At 39.0% G+C, this 13,936-nt stretch overlaps 2 protein-coding genes across 2 annotated transcripts in view; one reads left to right on the top strand and one right to left on the bottom strand.

Annotated features, from left to right (window-relative positions):
• The window catches only part of LOC311082737 (uncharacterized protein), a 212,721-nt gene that overhangs the window by 47,574 nt on the left and 151,211 nt on the right, over positions 1–13,936 (bottom strand). The window lies entirely within an intron of this gene.
• sh2b3 (SH2B adaptor protein 3) overlaps positions 1–13,936 on the top strand; it is a 46,920-nt gene that overhangs the window by 9,089 nt on the left and 23,895 nt on the right. Inside the window, exon 2 of the mRNA XM_084113794.1 lies at positions 4,125–5,105. Within this exon, the coding sequence (XP_083969920.1) occupies positions 4,152–5,105 (954 nt within the window). The 5' untranslated portion in view covers positions 4,125–4,151. The remainder of the gene's footprint in view (positions 1–4,124; positions 5,106–13,936) is intronic.

The raw sequence follows: 13,936 nt of genomic DNA, 5'->3' as shown, positions 1-13,936 counted from the left end.
AATACTCAGACCAGCCCGAACATGGCACGGCACCAATAACCATGCCACAATCAATGTCACTTAAAACACCTTTCTTCCCCATTCTGATGCTCAGTTTGAACTTCAGCAGATCATCTTGACTATGTCTAAATACCTAAATGCATAGAGTTGCTGCCATGTGATTGGCTGAATAGATATTTTTTGTTAAATAATATTTGTAAATAAATAAAATCATACTGTGATTTAAGACTTTGGGCTTACCGCCCAACTCTAATGCCAGAAAGAGCGTTATCACGGTAGTAAAGGCTACAAAGTGCATGCAAAGTATATGGAGAGGGGAAAGACAAGTGAGGATAAATAATAAGAATAATAAGAAGTGAGGATAATGAATAAGCTTATGGTGAGAAACAGGAAATGGGTTAAAGTGAGAAAACAATGAAGTGGCTGTTTGGTTATGTCGAGGTTTAAAGATGGAGAAATAGGGCAGTTAGGATGAAAAGAAACACGAGGGATGTATTGCAAGAACGGGAATTTAACATGCATGCATGTGAAGGATGAGGAAGGAGAGAATAATGTGGAGAGAGAGACGGCCAGAGAGGAAATGATGTTAGTTTGTTTGGAGGTTGCTGAGTCATGAGTGGGCCGGATGATCACTGATAGAACGAACACCCGGGGGCCAGCGCAGGGGGCGGGACTACGTCACACGGCATGCGCTCTGTTGCACGGGCCATGGTGTAAACACGACATATGCACTCACATCGATGCTAGTCTGGTGCTGGTTGACCAAGAACGTCTTGCTGGGTTGTAGAAATGGTTCACACTTTAAACATTATTGCATGACTTTCCAAACCTCTATGACTGACTTTCTTCTGTGGAGCACAAAAGTGGCATTTTTATATGATGAAAGAAAACCATGCAGGTTTGCAGTGACGAGGGTAGGAGATTATGCCAAAATCTTCTTAAGAAAAAAGTTTTTTCCATTACACTGCTCCGTGTCTGGCATTTTTAAATGCAGAAATGTGTTTTGTGTGAACAGCCCCGCTCATTTGCTCTGAATAATCTTGTTTTATGGTTTGCATATGGAAAATAACCAAATTAACTGTAATTTTCATTTGTAAAATGTTTAATTTGATAGATTATCATACGAAATTGCCTTTGCCTCATGGTTATTTAACAGATAAAACAATTTGGGTTTGATTTCCATAAAAAATATCCAATGGACCCTTTTCATAGACTGTGATGATACTTTCCCACAGTTATTTCCATAATCAAGCACAACATTTCAACACAAACACACATTTACAACACTATACTTTGTTATATTACGTTGACATTAATTGACAGACAAGTAGTTAATGCTGCTGTTTGAGTGTTTCTAATGCAGTTCTCTCTCTTCTGACTGACACAATCAGTCCCTCTATATATTTTTCCGCTTTTTGTAAAGTCACATAAAAATGCTATTGTGGATTTTTTCTTTTGCGATTCTAAAGTAAATAAAAACATACTGTGATTTAAAACTTTGTCCACGATACCAAAATTAGCATTTTTGAGCAAACCATTTCTTTATGCAAATTAGGAAGCCTTGTGTGCAAACCACCAAACCAGCAACACATCTTAAAGACGTTTGTGACCAGCTTTGCTCATCTTTTTAGAAAGGACTTTGCACACCAAAGAAAACAGCTATACGTGTGATGGGTGTTCCTCTCCCTATGTAGGTTAATGCTTCCTGTCACCCAATAAAAGAGCAGAGTGCATGATGCCGTCTATAGAATGCCCCCCTTCTCTTTTTTTCTCCTTTACCATGCGAGTGTTGTGGTTTTTCTGATCTGTTGCTTTGTTCATGTATTAAACCTTCATTTTGTCATGCTTCAGGGCTTCCAACGGAACTTTAAGAACAGCCCTTTACTTCTCACGCAGAGTTAAACGTTCACAGGCGTCCGAGAGGGCTGTGCGCTCGTGAATGAGGATGTGGGGAAGAGAATGGGGAGATTGGCTCCAGTTGTGTCGCAACATGTCTGGTGCAGCGCAGCACCCATGTGCAGATTTTTTTTTAGCCTCAAAAGAAAAATTCCCCAGCTGCAAATGGCGACTGTGATCTGATTCCGAAGGTGGTTTGCACCACGTGTTGAGGGACTGCGCACATTCACGAGCGGATTCCGCATCGAGAACCGCGGGCCCATCAGTGACTGGTATCAGATGCTTCTGACACTTTCAACTTTCTCAGTTTTCCTCTTCACATCAACAATGGTCTCACAGATATTTCTGTGTTTGACCTGTGGCGCATTATAAAGTTGCATGAGCGATATTAGTCACTCTCTTCCTGTACTGGAGAGCTGAATGAGGGAGTGAGTAAAGTGAAGAATCTGTATTGTACCAGCTGAGTTCAGAAGACTGCGTCAGCCATGCAGTGATGAGCTAAACTGATACACTTTGTTAGCGTTCATAGAAAGCTTGATTCATTGAAGAGTTTCGGTACAGAGATTGTCAGTAGATGCGCAGCGTAAACAAAGAGATCAATTGTTCACGCACACTAGAATACCTTATAATACCTTATATAATATGGTATTAAAACACATCTCACAAAACTATTGAAAAGACTAAATTTAGGACGGGACTTGGTTCAATTTATTGGGTGTTGGTTGAATGCCTGTGAGTCTGTGTGAATTGTAAGCCTCAGTTTTCTGTTCTCAGCTGACAGGAGTGTCACCGGTGTGTCTTCTGCTGCTGTAGTCCGTCTGCTTCAATGCTCTTCTGCAGACCTCGGTTGTAACAAGTGGTTATTTGAGTTACTGTTGCCTTTTTATCAGCCGGAATTAGTCTGGCCATTCACCTCTGACCTCTGGCATCAAGGCATTTTCACCCACAGAACTGCCGCTCACTGGATATTTCCTCTTTTTCTGGCCATTATCTGTAAACCCTAGAGATGGTTTGTGTTTGAAAATCCCTGTAGATCAGCAGTTTCTGTAATACTCAAACCAGCACCAACAACCATGCCACGTTCAATGTCACTTAAATCACCTTTCTTTGAACTTCAGCAGCTCGTAAATGCCTAAATGTGTAGATATTTGAATTAGCAAGCAGTTGAACAGGTATACCAGACTTGCAGTCGATTGTAAGAAAGAGAGAGGTCTGTCATTTTCACAGAAAGATTGACTTGTGACATCAAATTACAAGGTCAAAATAAATAAATAAAATGAAACATGGATGGATGGATCATTCACAATAAGATCAATAACATGCATTTTGAAGAAAGATGGGCATTTTGAAAAAGATTGGGATTTCATGCCGACTTTGAGCGATCACACTGACTTCTCTCATTAGTAGTCCGTACATGTTGTTGTTGCTTATTTGCATAAAGTTGCACTCTGCTCAACTTTGTTGAATTGTGTTCAACCATCTTTGCTGCTTGAGTCAGTGGAGATCAGCAGTTCTTTTTAGGTGTGTTTATATGCACAGTTTTTTTCTCCGAAGACCATAAAATTGAGACCGTAAACATCCGCATATTTGTTTACGTGTGCATTACATCTGTTCTGAGCAAAATTGCAGCCGTAAGCACAGTGCCCAGTCGCCACATTTATAAAAAAAAAACAAAAAACCCAGAACAAGATTGTCACCAGAGCTACTGTGAGCATAAATAAACATGCACATTCGCTAGACGTAATATGTATATAAACATACACATCAAGACACTACACATGTGCACAACACATTTGAGAAAGTAGTCGGATTCAAAATTTACAAGGCTAAAACTTTCCTGTTAAACAGATTATTTAAGATCTTTATCACCTCTCAATTGATTCGAAGTTTCATTTGAAATTCGAGCTCATTTGAATTGTTTGAGGCATTTACATTAGACTTTTCAGTCCAATTTAACCATCAGTCCAATTATAAATGGATTATTAATTTGCATTTAAATGTAGCTTATGAAAATGAATCATGTTGGTTGCCTTGTTGCTGCAAGTTACTTTCTATGGTAACCTTAGCTTGCATGTACTGAGGTAGCTTCACAAAATATATATACGTTTCATTATGCAGTAAGCGTTTTAAAAAAGCAATTTGAGTCGTTGTTATATTGCAAATCCAGTCATACAGACTTTAATGTGCATGGATGCAATTTTGTGATGTTGTTCATCTGTTTTTCGCAGTGATTTCCTGCTGTGCTGGTTACTGCAATGAATGGTAACACTGTCCAGCAGACCACAAGCACTGCACTATCCATAGCACCCCCCTGTGGATGGAGGGAGTTCTGCGAGTTGCATGCCAGCACCACGGCCCGAGAACTTGCCCAGCACTACCGGCGCTTCATCAAAGAGCGGCCGGTACAGGATGTGGTCCCGCCGGAAAATTTCTCCAAGCAATTCAGTGCACTGTTCCAGCACCACTTCAGCTGTGAGGTGGCTAAAGATGCAGAAACCCCCCTGCGGCCACCGCCATTACTACCCATGACTAGCCGCTTGCGCATCACTTCCTTCTCAGGGGTGCTGGATTACCGGGAGACCGTGCGGCCAGGAGCGTCTCCGCTAGTCGCCACGTTTGCGCCCAAACCAGATGCCGTTGGCATCCCTAGGGAACAGGAGCAGTTGCTACGCTGCTCTCCTACAGACACTACACGCAGAACGCGGGCGCATAGCCAGGAAGATGAACACACGGAGTGGAGGCCTGGGTCAGAACGATACACGCACCCTGCATTTCCCTTCCCTTCCCGTAGTGAGGTAACTCACATTTCCGTCAGACGCATCCGAGAAAGCGTATGCCAACTCTTTAAGAAATCTCCGCAACTTGATGAATCTTCAAGTGGTTGCCCTAGGGACGATTCACTCCAGCTGGGCGGACCGTCTGCGACTGTTGAATGCACCTCTCAAACCCCACCTCAGACTGTGCAGGTAACCGCCCATCGCACCTCAAAGAAGGTTGCACTGTGGGAACGTTGGAATCCATTGCGAACTGTGAGACGGCGGCCAGAGACAGGAAGTGTTTGTAAAGAGGGGCAGCTGCGGTACCTGGAGGTGGATGACACTATCTCAGACACACCCCCGCATTGGCTGCGCTGCCGCCTGCAGGTCAGGAGGACCAATGACCACACAGCTAGCGAGAGGTACCAGCTAGAGCTCTATGACCCACCGAAGGTAAGGCGCCCGGTTGAAAACCTAATGCATTTTTCAAGAGTGACTACTCTCATGCGTTTATTTTTTTTCCCTAATTTGTATCTCTCAAAGTTTGTAGTTGTTTCTGACTTACTGTAACTTGATATATTGGTCAGATCTTTTAGATTAGATCAGTATCAGTAGAATAAATGGTAAGGTATATTTCATGGAAATTTGAAAAATTGTCATCATTTACTTATCTTTACAGTATTTTGCTCAAAACGCATTAATTTCTTCCATGAACAAAAAATGAGTTGTTTAGCAGAATCTCATTTGCATTCATGTATCTTCAAATATGGCACATCAGAATGTGTTGTACAAAGTTTGATGTCAACCTGATGTGACTTATTTTGAAGCGTTATATTTAAATATATGCAGACGTGAATGAGATTTAAGAGCGAAGTCGTGCTTTAGTTAATAAAAATGTAAATTTCATTCACGTATATTTAAATATGATATGATTGATGTCAATGACAAATCACACAAGAACCAATAGCATTGGTAAATTTTGCCATGAATTCTGGTGTGATTTGTCTTGATGCATATATATATATATATTTAAATATATGCAATTGTAAATGAGATTTGAAAGATGTGCCATGTTTTAGTTCATAAAAATGTAAATTTTATCCACAATTAGTCAACTATGGCACATCAAGATGTGTTGCACCAGTTTTGTCGTCAATAACACATGAGAACCAAGCGTTATGTTAAATATATGCAAATGTGATTGAGATTTAAGAGCTATGTCGTGTTTTAGTTAATAAAAATTACAATTTGATTCACCTATATGCAAATATGATGCATTAAGATGTGATTTGATGTCAATGAAACATGAGAACCAATTGGATTTGATGTCAAACATGGTGTGAACGATCTTGAGGCCTTACATTTTCATAATCGCGAATACAAATGAGATTTAAGAGCTATATGGGAGGAATTTCAGTAAATAACACAAAGTTTAAAACTTGTAGCCCTTACATTCTGCTAGATTTATCCTGCTCCATGGAAGAAAGACATTCGGATGGGTTTGAAACATCACAAGGGTGTGTAAATGATGCATTTTTTTTCTTTGCTTTAAATCAAAACCAACGATAGGCGTGATTCACCTAGTAAGTGATATGTTCACAGTAACTCTCATTTAACCTAACTAACCACCCACATGCAAGACAAACAGCCAATTTGAAACTAAGTATGATTGATACTGTCCTATGTAATGAAACTAATAAGGACACAATTACTGTTTTGTCTGCATTTATCTCCGCCTCGCTCCATTTCTCTGGCTGACACAGCATGATAGCCTAATTGGTAGTTTTGTTAGTTCATTCAGACAGCAAATGACGTCTGCTCACTTGAGGGGTTACGGTACGGCTATATCAAGGCACTGATTGGCTGCTGAGGAATCTTGGCAGAGATGTGAGAACTTGCTCTGAATGTCTATATAAGGGAACGGCAACGTAGACCAAGAAAGTTCAAACACTTAAAGTTTATAGACTCCAATAAATGTCAGAAGCATGCACACACATTTTAGCTTCAAATTAGCAATGCATTCATTGGTTCTTTTTTCTTTGTTGACATTTTATTAGATTCATAATTTTAAAAGGAGAGAAATGGAAATGCACTTTCTGAGCATGCATCATACTTTATTTCACAGTATCTTATGTACTTGCATTGGCGTGTGAGCGTGGAGGCTTCATCATAGAGTACACACTAGTCCGTGCCTTGATTCTGTAATTGTGCGCTCTATGTTTGGTGTGTTCACTACAATAGCAGCAGCGAGGGCAGCTATGCTAAGAGAGGAAGCTGCAGGGTGGCTGATAATTTCTTTGCGTGAGAAACTTTGTTTCAGGGAAGTCCTAACTTTAAAACCAGCCTGTGCACAGCAGATAAATTAGTTTGATTATCTGCTTTCAGAATTCACAGAAGTGTTTTATTGTTATCATGTTAAAAATGACTAGATAGGCCAGAGACAAAAGTGTTAGAATGTATGTATAGATATTAGATATATACGTTTAACTTGTGTATCCAGGGCTCAACATCAAGCTTTTCCAGGTACAGTTTTTCAGCAACTCATCTTAAGTGCTTGACATTTTAAAATCATGACCCACTGAAATTGCTAGACGATTCATAATTGCTGAATCTTCATGAAGCCTAAACAGATGACTAGTTACGGTATGTGTTTCTAGGTAAAAACTATCTATCTGTCTATCTATCTATCTATCTATCTATCTATCTATCTATCTATCTATCTATCTATCTATCTATCTATTATATGTATCTTATCTATCTATCTATCCTGATCATTCCGATTTAATTTCAGCGAGTGAAGGACAAATGTATACTCGCGTGCGTTATGTAGGCTATTAGGTACATTATCGTCTCAGACAGACAGTAGGTTGAAGCTGCTCAGGCCACCATTTTCTCCCTCTTCTCTGAAAGCAAGCGATGATGTAGTCAAAATATCCGGTAGTGTGGGTTTTCCAAGTAATGCGTGAACTTGCTAACTCGCCTTTTGTTGCCTACCGTAAATACTACAGAGTATTGTGCACATTATTTTTTGACAGACATCGATGTTGTGATGTTCAAACGATGTGGATTTGAAAACAGATATTACGGTATTAATTATTTATTTATTAGCCGGCAAGTATTCAGTGAAGTGATTGATTGCCCATGAGTGTGTTATGTCGATATTTTTAGTTCTAATATTCCAAACGACAGCCAGTCTAGGTTTTTGACATGAGGTGTCAACTATGTTTGATTTTTGGGCAATTATAAAATGTGCTGGAGACGTTCGAAATGCTTCATTGTACTTATTTCACGGATTTCGTGACTTAAATAAATTACATGTTACTCAGAGACGTGACATGTTTGGCTTGCCAAAATTTCGTTGACTTTCGCAAATCAAGTTAATTTATTTATTTATTTTACCAGGAGTGGTTTTCTTGCACAAAGTTATCTGTCTCTTATAACAAAAATATTTAAACCCATGAAAATGCAAATCCTGTTGAAAATAATAGTGAAAAAATCACTTTTGTTCCATAACTCCATTTTTACACCTTATTACCCCCAGATTTAGACTTGTATGTGTGTAGAAAAACTGGACGGTTTCTTGCTTGTGTATGTGATGTTGTTTGGAAGGTTTGAGAAACATCTGTTTTGGGCTTCAAATGATAGTGTTCATTAAACAGGACTTCTAGGGCTAGAGACCACAGCCCTTTAATTGCTGATGTAGTCTGAACAAGTTTGGTCGAGCTCTGCTTCGAAACCTTAAATCGGATAGAAGACATACACAGACTCTTATATATATGGACACCAGAATAGCCAGCAGTTTGCAGTGCCTATGAGCCAATAGAGTATGGATTGAATAAGACCTTGTGTTTGTGTTGTGTGTTGACGTCTTCTGATGTGGCTTCTTGGTGTGTGAGCAAGCGAGAAGGAAGACAGAGTTCAGATTTTGCTATTATTTTTATGTGTTGGAGTTGTAATCATGTCTTGTTTTTTTTTTTTGCTGTAAAGCAATCGCATCCAGTGCTGTGGAAAATATTTCTAATTCTAGAAAACCGCATCCTCCCATCTGGAGTGTGTTAGAGCTTGACGGTGACCTTATGCACATGCAGATGCTCACACAAATACATCCAGAGTCGTTTTAACTCTTTAACAAGCCTCTAACTGAATCCAATCAACAACACAATATTCAATGTAACAGCCTGCACTGATTTACACAGAACGTAATGACAAATTGCATAAGATATATGATCATTTTTGTTTATTATGTTTTATGCTTGCATTTTTTGGGGTCTTTGTAAAGTGAAATCAAGATGGACTTTTTTTTTCTTGATGTATTTTCCCTTATTTATTTTTTCCATGGGGAGTAAAAAAAACAAAAAAACTTTGATAAATGAAGCAAGCCAACCAGCTTTGAGATGATTCACAACATTTGTGAACTTTTGTTTTAAGCAAAACAGCAAAAAGACCATTTTCTGTGGAGAAAATGAATGGGATTTTTAACTGTTGGGCTCTGTTCACGACACGTGCCCTCGTTTGTTTTCCATTCGCTTTTTAAAGAAACGCTCTGAAACTTGACTGAAACCCGGTCTGACTCAAAAGTTTAGTTTCTTAACGTGATCGAGAAGCTCTGACCTTGTACCCGGGTTTATCAATATGAAAATCTGCAGATTGATAAGTAGGCCACAGTCATAACGAAATCAGACATGTCCCTGTTTCTCCGAAAGCATAACACTTGACAAGTGTTATATCAAGAATTATATCACACACACAGATGCACACAGCAGCAATACACACTGATGCATTCTTAAAGATGTACTCGCACACACACAGTTGCAGACTGTGCACTGGTTCACATGATAACAGCATTTATTTCGAACAGAAATGCAAGTAATAATTTTCTATTTTTCAGTTTTTTATAATTGGCATGCCTAATTTAATTCGAGATTAATTGCATGCATTATTTTAAATGTATCACTATTTTCTCATTCATCATTTTGTCAAATTGTAGTTTCATGTCACATATGTTCTATTTTAGCGTTTCTCGGCTGGTCTTGGTAATCATTTTGTATATTTTCGAGCCTACATAGTTCAGGATAATATTAATAAATTTCATGCCTGACTTCTTTCTTATTTACATGAATAAAACTTTCGGTTCTGAATCTGATTCAAAACCAGCTGAGAACCATTGCTCTATACATTTATGGAAACATAAATGATTACTGATAAAATCAGTGTATATTAATCAATACTAGTTCCAAAAAGTTGGACATTATAATTCGAATAGTCTGAAATAATGTTAACATCAAATAACATTTTATTTTTTTTAAGGACAGGCATTTGTAATGCATCCATTTATTTATTTAGTTGTTGTTGTTTTTGTTTTCATTTGATTTGGTTTTCTTTATATAATTATGTTTATTTATTTATTTTGGATGTCTGAGCACATTGTTTGGCCTATTTAATAATTTAGTGGTTTTACACCTCGTGGTTTCCATTAACTGACTAGTTTGTTTTGATAGTTTTGCTCTGTCTGCTTTTTTTATTTACTGATGTAGTTCAACCATTAGCAGTAAAGCAAATCTGTCAACATTACTGATTCACACCGGTACAGACTGTCCAAAGCCTTCACATCTGCAGAATCAGGACTGATATGAGATCCATTGTGTGCTTTGCATATGACAGTTCCTCATCTTTGGGTGGTTGTGTGTTTTTGTGTATAACACATTCACCCAATACCTCTGAGAGCTGTGCACTCGGAGGACAAACACAGCCATGTTGGTGGTGGGTGTGAAACAGCCCCTGCTTAAAATATTGTGTGTAACATAACAGTGTCGCCTGTAATTCAACAGCAAAGCCTCGTGACGCCTGTGTTATGCATCATTGAATGCTTATGTTTTTTGGACCCAAGCACTGTTGAAGGCCCCCAGTGTGAATATTCACAACAGCTGTGCAGTGTGTGAAAAATACATTGAGTTTTGGGTGAATTTCTTTAGTTCCTTTTACTAAAATGTGTCCAAACTACATGTTAAAACAAAACATAACATGTTTTTTTAACATGTTTGAATGTTTTTAATTAAATGAATGTGTATTAGGGGTGTAACACCGTGTCCTAACCAGCCGCGATGCGATAAGATTCCAGCGACAAATAATTTTTCTGTCCACACTAGACGCGACGCGACGCGACTACAAGATGCGTCGAAATCAATCAAAACCCACAGCCAATCAGAACAGCGTGTGGGCGGAGTCTCGCAGCAAGTTCACAGCACCAGAGAGTAATCCTGACGGCACCATAGACTGTAAAAAAACGGCACTCGCAAGAAAATGGATAAGTAGCTACATAATCAAATTCACAAATATTACACCACTTAAACATTATTAAAAATACATAGGCTACTGAGTTACTAAAACAATCTTTGTCAAACGTCGCAGAAAAATAGAAACCGTTTCTAAAATAGAATCGTCATGTGTCGCTGGTTAGGACAAAATCTCTGATTAACATGGAGAAGATCGCGCGTCGCGGCGCGTGTAGTTAGGACACTGTGTCACACTGGCAGTTGAAATCAGCTCCGTAATACGCAATACGCCCCCAGCGGACGTCGTACTACACCGTTGAAAAGCGTCGGAAGCCAGTAGAACAAAAATGGCGGAGAGATTAACGGTTGATTTTGTCAGTGTCAGAATGTACAATTCTGTATGATCTCTCTGTTGAGGTGGTTATAGAGACAGGCTGCTGCGTGGAGGAAAGTTCCCCAGGACGTTGACATGTCAGGTCGGCTAAATGTGACAGTGGTATATAGGGCTTTTAATTGTATTAACTGCCCTAATAACGTTAGAAAATCATAAAAATAAATAAAATGACATGACAACTTATCGTTATAAAATCATTATTTATTTTATTAAAAGTTAAGAATTCAGGTTTGTTTATCAGTACCATAGCAACGCTAACTTCCGCTGGAATTGTAGGATAGGAACCGTCCGTAGCCTTTCGCAAGAGTTCAATTTTTTTAACGCATCCGGATGACCAACGGACACGTTTTTTTTTTGCACCGCACTCGTTCGGACCCGCTTCGGACCCATTCGCATGCGGTCTGCGAATCTCCATAGGAAATGAATGACTTCCGGTCGTTTCGTAGCCGTATCGGAGCTGATTTCAACTGCCAGTGTGAAGGCGGCGTAACGGTACACAGAAGTCACAATTCGCTACGTACCTTGATTTTGGGGTCATGGTTTGATATGAGTTTACCGAACCCCCCTCCCAGATTTAAAATTGTAAAGGGTCTATTTTGATTTGTTTACACTCACAATAAAAACAAAACATTGTGCTTTTATAAAATAAAGAAAACAAACAGGATGTCGCTCTCTGCCATCCCGGTTTTCTCTCCGTAAATCTTGTGGAACGCGTGACAAAAATGACTCGGATCTCAGCGTATAGGATACTAGCAAGCTCTTGCGTTCCATCTGAACTCTTGTTTTGGGTTGATGCATGTTTTTTTTTCCTGTCGTTGCGTTCGATCGAGTGCGTGACCATGCGCTTGCACAAATGCGACCACTTCAAATTTTAACTCGCACATTCTATTTATTTTTTAAAGGTGCTCTAAGTGATGTTGGGTGACGTCAATTCTTGTTGACGTTTAAAGTCCCCGTGAACCGGAAGTTGCAAACGACTTTTCTCCAGTGTTATGACGTATTTCCCAGTGAAAAGGAATATTGAACAGAGGGCAGGGTTTTACTCTAGCGCTCCTCCTCTCCATCTCTGCTCATAGCAGACTAACGGTTTGAGGGGAGTGGTTAAGCGTTGCCCAAACCAATTCCTCAAACCTACGTCATCAGAGAAGGTCCTCCAATGCAGAGGGGAGGGGCATTTTCAGATTTTGATTAAAGATTACCATGGTAAAAAAAAATTTTTTTAAATATTTTCTTGCACGGATTAATTGTTCACCACAAGACTAGTAATATGCGCTAACAAAGTAAATAGGGTCAATTTTGATTTCATGGGGACTTTAAAGTATTGTCAAACAAAACGGAGGCTAGCTAGACCCTCCCTCCTCCTCATCCGTGCACTAACTCCCCAAACCCCACCCCCAAATCCTTCTTGTCGGTTATTGGCTGGAACAGTTTGTTATGTTTCGTGGTGCAGGTTGGCCCAGTTTGTTTTCGTTGCAGTTTGTGGAGCCTGTGGTGTCTACAGAGATCGTGTTTTTTTACAGTGTGTTCAGGGGACTGGTAGCTAGTGAATAGTGAGGAGACGTTTGCTGTATGTGACAAAAAATGTTTTGGCCTAAAAAACGCGTGACATCGCTTAGACCACCTTTAACGTGCGGAAATTTCAGATGCGAATTTCGGACTCAGTTTGAAAGGGCCTTAAGTCTTTTACAATTATTTTTGTAATCTTTGATATACAAATCTATTATAAAACTATTATGCTTATACAGTAACAATTATGACAGTACTTTGTTTCGGTAGGCCTATGTCAACTTGCCATCCGATATCGATCCAATCAGAAATCAAGCGACCTACTGTTGTTTTGGTTACTGAAATGTAGTTTCGAAACACTATTGAACCAATTTATTAAATGAGTAAAATCAATTAGTAGTGTAGTTTTAGCTAACAAAATAAATAAATAAATAGATAAATTCATTTTATATTTATAAATTTAAAACATTTTAGTAGGATTTTATTCAATAATTTATAAAATATATAGTTAACCCTAACCCCCCCCCAGACACTGTAATTTGCATCCTTTGGGTCTGAATTTTAATACCATTTTTTTCATATGCTAGTGTGTTATTTTTCTCAGAATTCCCCTGTAACTTCATATGGCCCCCTTCAGGGTCCGAAATTAACTTTTTGGCTCACCTGCCACGGGGACTGGTAGATGAAAAAATCCACCAGCCAAGCATATTTTTTACCAGCCAAAATAATAAACAGGCATAAAGGTATTATGTTGAATACAAACATAAAAAAATGTCCAGAGCAAAATTTGAAATGTATAATTAAAAAAAAAATCAATATATTGATCAAAATGAGAGAAATATATGAATTGGGGTGAAATAAAAAAATTTTTTGTCAGTTTTGTTACCTGACTCATGTGGAAGGGAAGGCAGAACGTACTCGGTTACTTGCGTAACCTCGGTTCCCTGAGAGATAAGGGAACGAGAATTGCGTTGCAGATGCTATGAGAAAACTCCTTTTCTCGAGAAAAGAACGGCCATGGTGTGTAAAGCAGAAGCAGCCTGGCCAGCGGCGGAGTAGGCAGAAGAGCGCGTGCGTGCTGAAAAGGACGCGCTGAATATTTCATAATTTGG

Source organism: Abramis brama (genome assembly GCF_963993115.1).
Source record: "Abramis brama genome assembly, chromosome: 5".
NCBI lineage: Eukaryota > Metazoa > Chordata > Actinopteri > Cypriniformes > Leuciscidae > Abramis > Abramis brama.
The sequence above is the reverse complement of the archived record's forward strand: the minus strand, read 5'-3'. Positions and strand labels throughout refer to the sequence as shown.